The sequence below is a fragment of the Magnolia sinica genome, chromosome 14 (assembly GCF_029962835.1).
Source record: "Magnolia sinica isolate HGM2019 chromosome 14, MsV1, whole genome shotgun sequence".
NCBI lineage: Eukaryota > Viridiplantae > Streptophyta > Magnoliopsida > Magnoliales > Magnoliaceae > Magnolia > Magnolia sinica.
This window is the reverse complement of record NC_080586.1, coordinates 61070433-61087706: the sequence shown is the minus strand read 5'-3', so window position 1 is coordinate 61087706 and position 17274 is coordinate 61070433. Positions and strand designations below refer to the sequence as shown.

The 17274-nt window shown below is 42.1% G+C and overlaps 1 protein-coding gene across 9 annotated transcripts in view; it reads right to left on the bottom strand.

Moving 5' to 3' along the window:
• LOC131225884 (pentatricopeptide repeat-containing protein At2g41720) overlaps positions 1-17274 on the bottom strand; it is a 108271-nt gene that overhangs the window by 36665 nt on the left and 54332 nt on the right. For all 9 annotated transcript variants that reach the window (XR_009161601.1, XR_009161602.1, XR_009161600.1 and 6 more), the window contains one exon: positions 9935-10039. Coding sequence is in view for 6 of the 9 variants with exons in the window: in XM_058221486.1 (XP_058077469.1) it covers positions 9935-10039 (105 nt within the window). In the remaining 3 variants the exon portion in view is untranslated. The remainder of the gene's footprint in view (positions 1-9934; positions 10040-17274) is intronic.

Below are 17274 nucleotides of genomic sequence, written 5' to 3'. Positions count from 1 at the left end.
GAATGCTGTAATTATTTTATATTCTCTTGCTAGTTTGAAAGATTGATTTTAAAGACATTCGTGAAATAAAGTTGTGCTGCCTAATATTTTAGGTGAAGGTTGTTCTACGAATTATTTGGAATCAAGTTTTCAATACTTAGGCGATTGAGATTTTGTGTTCTTTATATATTCCGCTTTTATTTCAATTATTTGGCATTGTCCTATTCACCCCCCCTCTAGGACATTGCTACCTCTCCTTTTCAATCACATTTACCTTCCTTACCTGCTCGAAGCGAACAGATAGAATACATACTGGATGCACAAGCAGTTTCCACTCAACATGGAGGATTTCAGAAATTCCTTGTCAAGTAGAAGCACAGGCCAATTTCAGAAAATACGTAGATTACAAAGGACGAGCTACAGCATTTAGATTCAGACGTTTTGGAGTGCTACAAGAGTTTTAGTCTGCCAGAGGGGAACTCTTCTCAGCCGAGGAGAGTTGATGAGGACATCACTTAATGTACACCCTTGAGTACGTATCAAAGGGGGAGGTGGGCCAAACTGATTTCCCTGTGGCTAGGTGAGTATCTGTGATCGTGCTGAAGACCCTATGTACATGCCCGAGCATCTGGAAAACCCCACACTGGAAAGATGCACATGGGCTACTTTATGGAGTGATCTAGATCATTGGATCGGAGGGACATGACGATCGGGCTGTTGGATCACATGATCGGGACATTGATCGTGAATCGTCCACACTAGTTTTTCTCAGCTTTTATCAATTTATAGAATTTAGTTTTGTTTATGTTATGTTTGGTCGCTATTATGAGTGTTTTTAGTTGATTTTAGTTAGGCTATGGCCATTTTTGTCAAAATTCACAAAACAATGTGTTTATTGTAATTTTTGAACTTTCTTGAAGCTATAAAAGAGGGTGGGCGTATAACCCTCTCCCTCATTGGATTTTTTTATTAGAGAGAGAGAGAGAAAGAAGCTCATGCTTTCTTTTTCCATCTTCATGCGATTTGAAGATACTTCCATGCGATTTGAAAGGGAGATTGGTGCGAGGCTAATCTTCATCAACGGAGGTGCGAAATCTCCATCTATCCCCACACCATCTTCTCTCTTCTCCTCCATCAAGGTAATTTTTTCGAATTCTTCAATTCTCTAATCCTAAGCCTTCATCATTTCATAAAGCCATCTTTCCTTTACCTATCCACAACCCCAAACCTTGATTGACCTAACCCGTCCATCCCACACCACACGTGTGACCATACAACCATACATGTGAATCCTTTGGGTTGGCCGTACGGCCACACCTAGCCCCTTTTTGATTTTCCATCATCCTTTTATCAAAACCCCTTTCTTCTATTACCAAAACCCCAACCCTAAACCTAAAATCCTTAATTTTCCTACTTTCCCAAATTACCCAAACCCTAATTTTTACCCTAAATTGTATTAGGTTTTCTATTTTGAAATAGACTATACCCTATGCTAGTTGGATGTCCCTACATCCATTAGATCCCAGTTTCGTTTTATTTAATGATCTTATGTGATGAAGTTGGTGACTTAGGCTAGGATCATGCATGATGTTCTTTTGGTTTTCATGGGATTCGTGATGATTACGGCAATGCTCGTGTTTTTTATTAATTATCTTAATTTTACTACTAGATCTCATATGTTCTTTGGTTCATGCATCGGTCCTGCGTCAAATGAAGTTAGATGAACATGAGTGCAAGCATGCCAAACTACAGAATTGGGAAACAAAGACACGAGTAACCATACTTGCTAACATAAGATGAATGGAGGGGCGACATGGCACAAATGTGCCAGATCTAGGACATCCATCAGGTGTGGTCCACCATGTCCGTGCCCTGGCCCAAAACTCAGGCCTCTACAGCATCAGGTAGTCCATGGTTAAATTCTTTAACTATCGATTTCTTTTATACATATGTGGCCCATCAAATGAAAAAGACCTGCCTATTTTGAGGGCAAGGAATCTACACAGTAGGACCTACCTGATGAACAGACTGAATCATATGTGTCATGTTGCCATGTGTGAGAGGTGGGTGCAAAAAAAGTGTGTTTACAGAGATTGAGTATAACTCACGAGGAACAGGATATAGTTCTTTTACTTGTTGAAGATGTCGGTAATTGATGGAGGTCCAGTGAATATTATACGATCGATTAAGAATGATAGGAAGACGAAGGGATCATAATGCAAGGGCATTTTCACACCGGGCTCGAGTGGGGTAGCCTATGGGATGAAGGGACACACTCAGGGTGGGCGGCCCGTGTGAGGCAGGTGGCTCATGTGAGGCGGTACCCATATGATGTGGGGCCCACAATGGGGGTTCGGCTGAAGTCCTAACCCATGTGATGTGGGGCCTGGGCTATGAGATAAAGAGATTATTTCGCCATTCTCTATAAGTTCGAGCTTTTAGAGCATGTGGTTAATTGTCCTACATCAAAGTAGTATCAGAGCCAACTTGGTCTCATGTTCGAGACTCCTCACCAAGGGTGATTAATGCAGGGACATTTTCACACCAGGCTCGAGTGGGGTAGCCTGTGAGAAGCGGGGACACTCAGTGTGGGCGGCCCGTGTGAGGCAAGTGGCTCATGTGAGGCGGTACCCATGTGATGTGGGGCCCACAAGGGGGGTTCGACCGAGGTCCTAACCCATGCGATGTGGGGCCTGGGCTATGAGATAAAGGGATTAATTCGCCATACTCTATAAGTTCGAGCTTTTAGAGCAGGTGGTTAATTGTCCTTCATCAGATCGTGAACTTGCAAGTTATGGAAAACTCTCTAGTCTCAATATTGTAGTCCAATGAGAGATAGGATGTCATCCAACATTCGTCTTGTGAGAACTTCCCAATCCAAAAAAGTTCTATTGAACTAAAAATTTTCTTCCTACTTAATCAATCTCATTTTCACACCGGGCTCAAGTGAGGTTGCCTGTGGAATGCAGGGGCACACTCGGGGTGCACGGCCCATGTGAGGTGGTCCCATGTAATTTGGGGCCCACGAGGGGGATTCAACCGAAGTCCTAACCCATGCGATGTGGGGCATGGGCTATGAGATAAAGGGATTGTCCTGCATCAAAGTAGTATCAGAGCGGGAGGTCTCGTGTTCGAGACTCCTCACTGGGGGTAATTAATGCAAGGGCATTTTCACACCGAGCTCAAGTGGGGTTGCCTTGGAATACAGGAGCACACTTAGGGTGAGCGGCCGGTGTGAGGCGGGTGGCTCGTGTGAGGCAGTACCCATGTGATTTGGGGCCCACGAGGGGGGTTCGACCAAGATCCTAACCTATGCAATGTGGGGCCTAGGCTATAAGATAAAGGGATTAATTTGCCATGCTCTAACAGTTCGAGCTTTTAGAGAAAGTGGTTAATTGTTCCGCGTCAGTATAGTTACCAGAAAAATAAATGAATATGGAACAATGAGAAAAAATGATTGGTGAACTTATGATGAACCCTTTGCCCAAGTGCAGCCCCACTTTGAATCACACTTTGGATTAGAATTCCCGCTCTCACTTCCAGCTGTTTACACTTGCTAATATTTTAAAGAGAGGCTTCCCTATTCCTACACCCAAATTTGTTGCCGCTTCTCTTCCCGCTTCATGGAACTATATGCATGAAACATCTTATTTTACAAAAATTGCCATAGTAGTTAGCCAGAAGCATAAAATGGAAGCGAGAAACGGTTATATTTACAAGGGGAAGCGGTTTTCCTAGTAACTGGTCCAAACATTGTAGTTTGTTCTGCTAACTGCACAATTTCTATCATTGGTTCACATGAATTTATTGCTCAAAAGTTATAGAGAGCCTAATTCTTCCTCTTTTTCTTTTTTCTTTTTTTGTTTTTTTTTTTTTGGAAGAAAGCAACAGTTATATTATAAGATTAAGGAAGGGGGAACAAGTTCCCAATACAAAGATGGGGGCCAACTAAACCTCACCTGGCCAAAACAGCTGCGATGGGGTTCGGATCTTCAACATCACAAGTGAACAAAATGTTTAGCCCAGCAGCTGAAGAGCTAACTGCCTGAAAAAGACGAAACAAGGACCAAGGAACCAGGCTCTTCCCTGAAGGCAAGTTGAGAACAGTAGCAGATGACCTGAAGAAAGAAAAAGGTCTTGTTCTAAAAATGGTTAGAGCTCAGATTTACTATTTCCCAGAGCGTAGGCAGCAGATTGGGTGGCAGAGCCGGCTTGGATCGGACCAGAGAACGTGGTAATGATTTTTCCTTGATCATCTGAAAGAACTCCTCCCATTCCATAGTCTGCTTTCTTCACTATGGAACCCTTCAGAACTGAAAATCCAGCAGCTAATCAATAGTGTAGCACTGCAAACAATGGTTGGGATGTGCTTTGGCATGCTCCACAAGATGTCATTCCAATTTTCGAAATGGGTACCTTACACCAAGTTCAGATGGGTATCCATTGCTATCCTTCCAAAGACGTGGGGAGGTGATCAGGTAGGATATCTTAAAGGTGTTTGTGGAATTCCATGATCGGACTACCATTTCTCCTTTAGTCTCCCTCGGCAGGTGGAAGAGTAATCTCCGAAATGCCTTCAGCTCTTTAGAGAATGATCTTATGCAAGGTTGTGGGGGCTTCTTTTATTGCTTTGATCGTTATACGGGAGGGTGCAGAATTTGTATCAATTTCAGATCGATCAGTCTGATTGGTAGTGTCTATAATATTATCACTACGGTTCTTGCCATGAGAATGGGAAGAATTATTGGTGATGTCATCACTCCTCAAAGCATTTTCCTTTCTGGCAGAGAGGTATTTGATGGCCCTTTCATTGCCAATAATGTAAGACCCGAGGCCCCGAAATCTGGTTTGTACACTGGATAGGCGTTAACTGTAGGTCCATTGGCCTCGAGAATGTTTTGACTTGATCATAATGTTGTTTTGTTATTGATCCGCAAGCCGTATTTCAACCCGATGTCCAAATTTTAAAATACGGACTTAAAATTAAACAATCTGAGAAATAACAATTATGTCCTTATTTTATCTGGCGGAGCCCCACCATCGAGTTTTCAAAATCCGTTAGGTCCGAGAGCCTAACCGTTGTGGCCGTAGTCGAGTTACGGAGTTAATGGCGAAAACGGCATGTCAATAGGACACCCGGATTGTAAGTTATGAATAGATATGCATATGTATACTTTGATAAAATAACTCAAATGACCTCGATTTTTTTAAAATCCTTGGAATGCCTTTTTGGGAATGGACTAGTTATCTAAGTACCATGCAGTGTTGGACTGTACAGCTAAGACAATCAACTTTTCTATACCTGACCAACCTCGATTTCAGTTTGTGGCTGATCCTAAAGATAAGTTTATAGAGACTTTGATGTCCTGTATTCATAAAGAGTCCAAACGTGTATGTATTGAACAATTGCTGGTAGTAGGTGATTTTCCAAATGTTTTTCAGGAAATTCCAGGTTTGCCACCCGTTAGACATACAGAGTTTCGAATAGATCTTATCCTTGGCACTGCCCCTATATCCAGAGCCCCTTATCGTATGGCACAGTTAGAGTTGCATGAGTTGCAAAGACAGATAGATGAATTACACTGTTTGGAGTTTATTCGCCCGAGTACTTTACCTCAGGGAGTGCCTGTGCTTTTTGTAAAGAAGGATGGTTCTTTACGGTTGTGTGTCGATTATAAAGGACTTAATAAGGTTACGATTAGAAACAAGTATCCGCTGCCAAGAATAGATGATTTATTCAATCAGTTGAGTGGCGCGCAGTATTTCTTGAAGATAGATTTACGGTCTGGGTATCATCAGATTCAGGTTCAGGAGGAAGATATCCCGAAGACAGCTTTTGTGACTCGTTATGGACAATTTGAATTTCAGGTCATGTCATTTGGTCTGACTAATGCACCTGCAGTATTTATGCAGTTGATGAATGAGGTATTCCGTACTTATTTGGACCAGTTTATTGTTGTTTTTATTGATGATATTTTAATATATTCAAAGATAAGGGAAGATCATGAGTGTCACCTAGAGATGACGTTGCAAACCCTTCGTGCCCACCAACTATATGCTAAACTGGAAAATTGTGAGTTCTAGCAGGAAGAAGTAAAATTTTTAGGGCGCACAGTTTCGAAGAATGGAGTTTCAGTTGATCCAGCTAAGGTTGAAGCAGTTTTGCAATGGAAACAACTGAAGAATGCATCTGAGATTCGGAATTTCTTAGGTCTAACAGGGTATTACAGACGTTTTGTTAAAGAATTTTCTCGTATAGCTGCCCCACTGACTCGATTGACTCGAAAGGATGCAATGTTTGTTTGGAGTGGAGCCTGTGAGCGGGCATTCACGGAACTAAAAACTCGTCTTACGACGGCACTGATTCTCACTCTTCCATCTGGGAGTGAGGGATTCGTTGTTTATACAGATGCCTCGCTTATAGGTTTGGGGTGTGTCCTAATGCAACAGGGCAAGGTAGTAGCATATGCATCTCGTCAACTTAGGCCTCATGAGCAGAATTACCCCGCACACGACCTAGAGTTAGCAGCGGTAGTTTTTGCCCTCAAAGTATGGAGGCATTACTTGTATGAGGTTAGATTCGAACTCTTTTCAGATCATAAGAGCCTGAAATACCTCTTTTCACAAGCCGAGTTGAATATGAGGCAGAGACGTTGGATGGAATTGATGAAAGACTATGATTTTGATATTCAATACTACCCAGGAAAAGCTAATGTGGTGGCAGATGCTTTGAGTCATCAGCCACAGGCCCAAGTGGCACAATTGATGATGCGAGAGTGGAAAATGGTAGAAGATATAGCTGAATTTGATTTTGAGATGACTCTACAATCCTCAGTTGTACAATTAGCAAACTCGATTCAGCCCTCTTTGAAATCCCAAGTAATAGAAGCCCAACAGTTTGATCAATGGGCATTGTTTTGTAAATTTGGTGTATAGTAATCATGGATTACCAACACTAGATTTAGGGTCGTGACAAATAAAGCTGTAGATGACTATAGTAAATCAGGGGAGAAGGGTTTACTTCTCAAGGTTGATATGGAAAAGGCATAAATTGTGGAAGTTCAAGATTGTGATGCAGGATGGATGGCCTAAACTAGGATAATGCAATTAAATTAATTAATGGATTACCAAAGTGAATCAAAGCATAAAATAAATCCAATCTACCACAAATTTAGAGAAATCAAATATTCAATTAAGCTCAAGTTCAAGACTACATCACGATCCCGAAAAATAGATCTTTAAGGCTATTGATCAGACATCGCCCAATGGAAGGTAAAACTTCCACCTATCATAGGATTCGTTCTAGATTCGAGGATTCACTTGCGCTTTTCTAGGGTTTGAATGGATTAAGGTATGGGTTTGGAAATCAAGAATTGGGAATTTGGGATTTTATAAAAGGCTAGGGTTATGGTTAGGGTTTTATAAAATAGAGAAGAAGACAGATGATCAATGCGGGGGAAGTCGTTCGGCTATATAAACGTTGTACGGACAGGTCCATGCAGTGTACGAGCACGTCCATACAGTCATATGGATGGTATGATGGGGCTGAGTTAGATTGGTTGGTGATGAGTTGGGTTGATGATGATAGAGTTAGGGTTTGAGAAAGAAGAGAAAAAATATATATATTAAATGGAAAAAGAGGGTTTGATAGAGAGAAGAAAGAAATACCTTGATAGGAATAAGAAAGATAACTTGGAATCACTCTAATGGTTTCACACCAAATTACATTTACACGAAGTTTTCTTGATTAAAAGAAGCAATGTAGAGAAATTTCATTCAATATGTCCATCATCTCAAGTCTCAAGTCTCAAACAAGTATATATAAGAAAACCTAAGCCAACCCCAAGCCTAAAACTATTCTTGACTGTCCGAATCTATTGGCGGTCAAGATCAAAACATAAATCTCTAATAACCTAAAATAAAATTGAAAACTAAATCAGAAATAAAGATGTGTCACACGGCACAAGGATGATCTCCAACATGCAACAGGTACATTAACACATGATCACAGCCTTGATGAATGTGGTTCAACGTGTCCACGGCTCGGATGTGCAGACTAGAGCGTACGTACATCTAAACACGAGTCTCCTAACATATCCAATGATCCAGATCATCAAATTGATGTGTCCAAGATATCCAACGGCATCGTCTAACATTTGTAACGTCTAGATGTGGTCCAAATCAAGCCGGGTGACGTCCAAACAATCTAAAGATGTATCAATCAATTCCAAATAAGCATCCCACATGCATCTTCCTAGTGTGGGGTCTTCAAAAATGCATAACCATGCATGTGAGATCTTTAATGTGGCTAAGAACTTGAATTGGGTTAGTTGGGCCCCATGTAATGATCATTCAAGCATAATGAAACTAGGATTGGGGCCTCAGCTCTCCTCCTCCAATAAACTCGTGTAGATGCGCAGATGCATTCATTTGATTGTTTTTATATCTTCTTCAGCATATGGGCTTTTACTAGAAGTGGTGCAAATGGATCAGTGCTTCTCCTTGTTTTTCTATCCTCTTGAATGGAACTCCTCAAGGTTTTTCTAAAGGCAGGCATCGGGCAAGGGGATTCTCTGCTCCTCCTTTTTCATAGTTCGGAGGCGCCATCTAAAATGTTGCTGAAAGGAGTGAAGGCTGGTTTGATCAGCGGTGTGTTGGTGAGCAGCAATAATGTACGGGTCACTCGTGTGCAATATGAGGATGGCACGATGTTGTTTTGGGGATAAATTGATTGAAGAAGCAGGGAATTTAGGAATATCTTATTGGTTTTTGAAGCAATATTTGGCCTCAAAGTGAATCTAAAGAAGAATAGCATTATGGGCATAAATTTGGACAACAGTGAAGAGGGCATCAATCGCAGCAGAAATAGGTAGCAGGATTGCAGATTTCCATCTTAATCATTTGGGTATGCCAGTTAAAGGTATAATGAAGTCAGACATGTGGGATAGTGTGATAAAGAAATGCAATTAGCAGTTAGAGACTTAGAAGAGCGGGTTTCTTTTCCTCGGGGGAAGAATCACATTGATTAAATCAGTCCTTGCCTCCCTTACTGTCTATATGCAATCCTTGTTCCCTTGTCCGATGGAAGCGGCAGCCAATATTGAGTGAATACAGAATTTTTTTTCTTGTGGAATGAGTGGGAGGGGGCAAGGAAGTTCTTCTGATGGCGTGGAGGGAAACTGGACTTAGATGGTTGGCCATGTGCAACGGAGACCAAGAACTGCACCGGTTAGAAGGAAACGGTTCGAGTTGAAAGCTCTTAAAGGGCAAGGGGAAGGCCGAAAAGTATGTAGGTGGAGGTATTAAGAAAGGATTTGGTGACCAAAGGTTTAACTGAGGAGATGACCCTTGATACAGTGGAATAGCAGAGTGGGATTTGTGTAGCCGACCCCATTTAGTTGGGATAAGGTTTTGAGAATGATAATGATGGAAAAGGGATGTTCTAGGAGAAAAAAATGGCACTGCATATTTTCTGAGTTTTGTGGAGTTTTACTCGTGAAAAAGTTTCAATCTTAATAAGTTGTTTATCCCCCTATTCAAATACTCTTGTGTGGTGTATGTACTCTGTACATCCTAAAATTCACGTACTGAAAGCTCACTTCATAACCAGATTGCATCGAATGAGTCTCTTTTTCCTCCAACTTTGTTATATAGCTTCATATTCTACATTTCTACTACTAAACCATTAAATCCCTTCCATATGACTTCCAACAACAACATAGTGAACAGGAAGTTGACAACTTACATCAAGCTCCTTAAGAATTTGTGGAATATAATGGTTAGAATAGGTCCGAGCTTCCATTCTTTGGACAGATAACTACTTGTTATTTGTATCAAACAATACTTTGAAGTCCAACATGATTTAGAGAAATTAAGCAGCAGCCAAAAATAAAAATAAACAAAATGCACGCTGTCAACACATTGATTCACCATATAATAGTAAACCATTGTGTACCTCAATATATTTCCTCCATTTACCAGCAGCCAAAAGATTCTTCAACAAAATTGAGTAAGTCCCGAAGTTGATCTCCACACCTGATGCTACTATCTTGAAGAACAGCTGCATAAGTAGAAAAGGAAAAGTAGTTATTCAGAAATGTCATGGAGCTTTTTATCAAGAGGAATTACAGGACCTGCACATCAACAAACATATAGTTCCATGATACACAGGATTCCATCCATGTGGCCCTTGATCCACTGATCCAAACCATTGATCTGAAAGGTCCCAGCATTGATGTGGACACCTCAAGAATATCCAAATTCAAAGACAACAACCCTATCAAAGGTGATTAATAAATAAGTGAAAACTACAGCAGTAGTCCACATTCAATTGAAGAAAGGCCAAATACTGAAGGGTTAAGATCTTACAATCTGCAAGACATTTGGAGCTTCCCCCATCTATGCTAGAACTGATCAGATCAAGGGTTTGAAATGTCAAACCACAAATCCACACATATGCATTCCTGGATGATAGTAAACAGTACATTTGCTGATGAACAGGACCTAGTCCTTGTTTACATGTTTCGCAAAAAATACTTGATATAATCTAACAGTTGTCTGTTCAGAAATGCCAAGACTAAAATGGTTCAAAATGATTCAAACTTAGCAGTTTTATATCAAGGTAACGAAGCAGTTCCAACAATGTGTTTCTAAACGATTAATCAATGGTCAAGTACACTGACAAGGTCAATCTTTCTGGAATGGTAACCAATCTTTATGGAAAAACACAAGTCTATATCCTTGATCGTTCTGAAATGGTGACCAAATCGATGGTAGCGACTAAAAATGCCAAGATTGATCTCTTCAAAGATGAAGATGAGTTTGAATAGTTCAAAAGACGACGAGTGGTATGACAAGGAAGAAGGGAAAGAAACTGTGCAACGGTAGGAAAATGATTGGGGTGATAACGACATCAATAACAACTTGTGTCTGCAACTAAGAAGGCAGCTGCAGAGCAACATAGAGAAGAACAGCCGATCATCCCCATCCTATCTTTTAACATCGGGATGGTAGAGCATATATGGATATTCTGTAAATGAACTAAACTATGAGGTACGCTGACAAGGTATCAGATGTATGGATCTGAGCATGAGAAGTAAACTTTAAGGAATTTTACAAAAACTATGGAATTAATATAGAATTTACATTCTGACATAGATTGGGTGATGCTTCTCTCAGTGGTCCAAATGTTTTGGATGTGGCATGGGGTCCAGCTTCCTAAGGAAAGGTTGCCCCTCTGTGATTGATTATACTTGCAGTTATGTGGAATATGTGGGGGGAACGTAACGCGTGGTGTTTTCGCAACAAAGCAGGTCCATGGGAATAAGTAGCGTAGAAATCGAAATGGGATGCCATTGAGTGGGAAGTGGGGTAAAAAGATGTTAACATTCATGGTGCTTCATTTTTTGAAGTTGTCAACCAGCGTTTAAGAAAATTAGCTCATAATTCCACACCCCCCCCCCCCCGGGGGCCGTACACGCGCGCGCACACATTCCAATACCTTTTTCAAAGAGGTTTTCCAAAAACTGGCTCATTAATTGATATAATTATCATTCCACCACCTTCCATCACGGTGGCCATGGGAGCAAATGGGTTAGTGGCTCAGTTGGCCCCACTGTGATGTTTATGTAAAATCCACCCCAACCACCAAGTGTGTCACCCCGTGTTAGGTGAAGGGCCCAAAAATCAGCTCCATCCGTGATTCGGGTGGACCATGTCATTGGAAACATCGTATAGGGCAAAGCCAGCCCTCCAAACTGTTTCCATTATTATGGCCCACATGAATCATGGATGGGTATATTTTTGGGCTGCGGACCTAATATGTGTGGAATCTAATGGTTGGAGTGGATTTTATATAATTATCACAGTGGAACCTGTAAAAATCAAGGGTGGACATCTCTCTCCCAACTGTTTCCAGAATCACAAGTCCACCTAAAATTTACATCTCTAAGCCTAATATGAGTGTAAATATCTAGTGGTTGGTGTGGATCTTACATAAACATAAAAATCATAGTGGCCCCCATCAAAATCAGAGCGGCGTCCCATACAATTCCCCTTTTTTTTTCTAAATAATCTCTTCGTACAGTTGGAGAGGGATGCAGGGACTTGATTTTTGGTGGAACCCACTGTGACACATATGCTAAATCCACCCCAACCATTAGATGAGTAATCCTACTTTAGGCGAAAGAGCCAAAAAATCATGTTGAGTTGTGATTCAGGTGGGCCACACCAAAGAAAGCGATTGGGAGAGAGATGTTGATGGGGACATCACGCGCACACGCACGCCCCCCCTACGCACGTAGGCAAGGAGGAACCCACCATCGATCTGGATCAATGACGACGTCCAGCGAAGGCCTCCAAATTAAAGGACTGCGTTTTGGTTCGTTAGAGTAGACCCGATAGCCATGTTAAAGCCCACCATGGGTTCTCGTGATCGTGGCCCACTAGTCTAATTAATCTCCTATTTTAGGTTTTGCTTATTATTATTATTATGAGTATCGTGGACGATTTAGATTACTTTGATTAGTTATTATTTTTTATTACTCCATCGCCAAGTAATAGGTTGCGCACATGGCGCGAGTTTTGGGGTATAGGGTTTTCTTATAAATAGGCACCCCTTGTAGGGTTTTTTTTCCTCATTGAAGATTAATAAAAATTCCTGCGTTTTTCTACTCCTCTAAGCCTCTGAGTTGTGGAAATCCAACTGGGTGTGAAAACCCTCCCTTCCTCGAAGGGCTGACTACCGTGGTGCGAAGCCACATCTATCCTGATTCGCTTCCATCTTCTACCATCCATACTTCTCATCTCTTACAATCATCTACGCTTCAAATCCGTCCTTTATTTCAGCAATTTTCCTTTTTACAACAGAATTCCAGAATCTGGCCCTACAAGAGGGCTGAAACTTCGGCGAAGCACTACGCACAGACCGCACATCGGATCGGCCCGAAACTCGGTGGTTTTGGAGCCCACCCCTGGCCGACCAGACTCAAGGAGTCGGTTTCCAGATTCGGGGCCCCCTCGCACGTGCGGCCAGGCCCCTGCGCACGTGCGTCAGGTTTGACCTGCTGTTCGCGCGCGTGGACTATCGCCAGGTTCAGATTTCCCACCTCTCTCATCCCTCTCGTACTTATTTTCCTTAACTCTAACCCTAGATTGCATTATTTTCAATTTGTTTGCCCTTTTTTCTAATCCTAGGGTTCTTGAACTGAAACCTGTGAATCCCTTGGATTAGGGACAGATTGTTGTGCATGTGTGGATGAATTTACTTCCCTTTGAGTGTCGTTTGGTTCATAATTTTTATTGATCCAGCCCTAACATGTGTAGGTCTGAACCGATATAGATTCCTCTTGATTGAATGTTGAACTTTTGTGTGGGATATGAAATTTGTGTAATTGTTTCTGAACTAATGTAATCTTAAGCCTGAAATCTTGCACATCATATTTGAATTTCATGTCCTGCATCAAATTTGGTATCAGACCTTAGGGTTCTTCTAAGGGAATGCATTACATGTTTAGGGTTTAGTTTGTTTATGTCCATTATGCATCAATTCTCATCATATATAGCTGTTTAGAGATCCATAATTCCTGATATAAGCTGCTGAAATTTCTGTTATTAGAAAATTATCAATTCACATTGCTGAAATTTTCTGTTATCTCTTTATTTTGACAGTTATATTGCTGAATTTTGGTGACGTTGTATAATTTCCCTCACATAGAGTCTCATAGGATCATTTAGTCTCATTTAGACGCATATAGTCATAGTTGAAGGTCCTTAGGTTGAGTTAGTAATTGTATGCCCACACGTACAGGTCGTGGTTTTGGCCTGCACCCTACACTAAACATGGAGCAATTGCAAGAATGAGTGAACAAGTTGACCCAGCAAGTTGAGTCTTTAGGTAAGCGCTTGGAACAACGTATGGACCAATGCCTTGAGCAGTTTAATGTGCGCGTTACCCAACTAGAGACCTCCCTCGGGGCAAACCCCACTATTGGGGAAGATGTCCAATCTCAGGCAGGTGGTCAGGAGGTTAGACAAAGGATTGGAGGTGGCCAAGGAATTGGTCATGGGCGCGCACCTGTGCCCCCACCCTGCGAGGGACATCATGATCAATATGACCCAGATGCGCAACTCCTCAAGGGAGTTAGAGTAGATGCTCCTACATTTGATGGCCACTTAGACCCTAAAGCCTTTTTAAATTGGTTGGCGGATATGGACCACTATTTTGAGTAGAATGACATGTCGAATGCTTGTCGAGTCCGATTCGCCAAGATGAAGCTTATGGGCCAAGCAAAGAGGTTTTAGGCGACGGTAGAGCGAAAGAAAGAAAAAGCGAGGGAACTCCCAATAGCCATTGGGGGGGAAATGAAAGAAACACTTAAGGAAAAGTACCTCCCTTTCTCTTATCGCTTACGATTGATTGAGGAATGGCAGTCTCTTTGACAGGGTTCCATGAGTGTTGTTGAATATATTGAAAAGTTCAAAGAGTACTTGACCCATTACGAGGTTGATGAAGACCCCGTACTCACCCTTGCTCGTTTTAAAACGAGCCTTCGTCCTGATATTGGAAGAGAATTGCTCACCAAAGAAATAGACACTATTGAACAGTTGTATCAAATAGTGTTAGACGTCGAGAAATACTTCAAAGCATTTGTGGGAAGGCGTTTGACTTTCGCGATTCTAGTGTTAAGGCCAACCCCTCTGGGGCTAAACCTAACACTGGGTACCAAAACAAACCTTCCAACAATTTTCAGCCCAGACCCAAGGATGATAAGCGTAAAGAAATTGTCGGGTCTAGCTCGCGTGGAAGTAGGGCAACTAGGTGTTTTCGGTGTCAGGGGTTTGGTCACTTTGCCCACCAGTGCGGCACGAAAGAGGGCACCAAAGTATTCCTTATTAATGGGCAAGTAGAAGTAGTGCCCCCAGAAAGTGACGATGAAGAAGAAGAATATAAGCCAGTAGAAACCCCTAGTGATGAGGAAGAGGGAGCGCAAGAGTCTGCGACCCTCGCAATTGTGCGTAGCACCTTTAGCACAAGCCAAGAACACTGATGATTGGCGCCGCAACACGATCTTCTATACTTATGCAAAATGTGGGGAAAGAGCTGTAAGATGATCGTGGATAGTGATAGTTGTGCCAAAGTGGCATTGACTAGCATTGTGAGCCATTTGGGCTTGAAGCTTGAAGCCCATCCTCAACCCTATAGAGTGTCCTGGGTTGATGAAACTTCCATTCCAGTCTTGCACCGTTGTTTTATTCCTATTCAATTTGGATCGTATAAAGACACTTTGGTGTGATGTTGTTCCCATGGATGTTGGCCATATCATTCTTGGTAGACCGTGACTCTATGACAAAGATATTACCATATTTGGTCGTTCAAATGTGTGCACATTCTGGTTCGAGGGCAAGAAGGTCAAGCTAAATCCACTACCACCCAAGAACATGACCGGAAAGGAATCCACCACACAGAGTGGTGTGAGCGGCTCAAAAGAATTGAAGGAGTCGAACTCCAAGTCCAAACCTCTCCATATTCTAAATGCCAAAGACTTTGAGCGAGAAATGGTCCTTGTGGCTAGGAAGAGTGTACCAAAGGCTAGTGTAGAGTTACCCACTGAAGTCATTCAGGTAGTGCATGAGTTTCGTGATGTCTTTCCTGATGATCTACCGAATGAGCTTCCCCCTATGAGGGATATACAGCATGCCATTGATTTAATCCCTGCGGTGACTCTACCAAACCTCCCGCATTACAGAATGAACCCAAAAGAGCACGCTGAGTTGAAGAGACAGATTGACGAACTCCTAGAGAAGGGTTTCATTCGAGAGAGCATGAGCCCATGTGTCGTGCTCGCCCTTCTTACACCTAAGAAGGATGGCACATGGAGGATGTGTGTTGATATTAGGGCCATAAACAAAATCACAGTCAAGTATCGATTTCTCATACCGCGTCTTGATGACATGTTGGATATGATGGCCAGTGCTACTATCTTCTCGAAAATTGACCTCAAAAGTGGTTATCGCCAAATCCGTGTACACCCTGGTGATAAGTGGAAGACGGCCTTCAAGACAGAGGATGGGCTATACGAGTGGCTAGTATGCCTTTTGGGTTAACTAATACCCCAAGTACTTTCATGCGTGTGATGACCCAAGTGTTGAGGCCCTTCATGGGGAAGTTCCTAGTCATATACTTTGATGATATCTTAATTTATAGCATGACCAAGGAACAACACCTCAACCATTTGAGGCAGATTTGTGGGATCCTTAAAGCTAAGAAATTGTACGCCAACCTAAAGAAGTGTGCGTTTTTTGTCTACTAGTGTTATCTTCTTAGGTTTTATTGTGTCAGCAGAAGGCGTATCGACGGATGCCGAAAAGGTCAAGGCCATCGTCAATTGGCCTAAACCCCGCAACATTCATGAAGTGCGCAGCTTTCATGGCTTAGCCACCCTCTATGAGCGGTTCATTCGAGGTTTCAGTTCCATTATGGCTCCCATCACAGATTGCATTAAAATTAAAAAAAAAAAAAAAAAAAAGGAGAGTTTCAATGGACAAAGGCAGCCTCGAAGGCCTTCAAGGAGATAAAGGTTAAGATGATCAAAGCTCTAGTCACGCGACTTCCGGATTTTTCAAAAGCTTTTAAAGTCGCATGTGATGCGTCAGGAGTCGACATAGGAGTACTTAGTCAGGAAGGACACCCTGTCGCCTTTTTTAGTGAGAAACTGAATGAGGCAAAACAAAAATATTCCGCCTATGACAAAGAGTTCTATGCGGTAGTGCAATCACTGTGCCATTGGCGTCATTACCTATTGCCGTAAGAATTCGTCTTATTCTCAGATCACGAGGCCTTGAGATATCTGAACTCTCAAAAGAAATTAAACCCTAAACACGCCAAGTGGGTTCAATTCCTTCAAGAGTACACTTTTGTGCTTAAGCACAAGGCCGGTGTAAAGAATAAGTCTGCCAACGCATTGAGTCGTTGAGTCGCGTTACTCAATTCCATGAGTGTCGAAGTCAGGGGCCTCAAGCGCATCAAAGAAAATTATTCTAAGTTTCCAGATTTTGGAGTTGTGTACGCGTCGTTGTTAGAGAGTCCGTCAGGAGCTAGCAGTGAGTACTTGATTTTAAATGGATATTTGTTTAGGAGTGACCGCTTGTGCATACGGCGCACCTCCCTCTGCGATTTTCTTGTCTGGGAGTTACATTCAGGAGGGGTCGCGGGTCATTTCGGTCGAGAAAAACCATTACCCTAGTAGAGGATAGGTTTCATTGGCCAAGCCTCAAGCGAGACGTGCCCAAAATTAT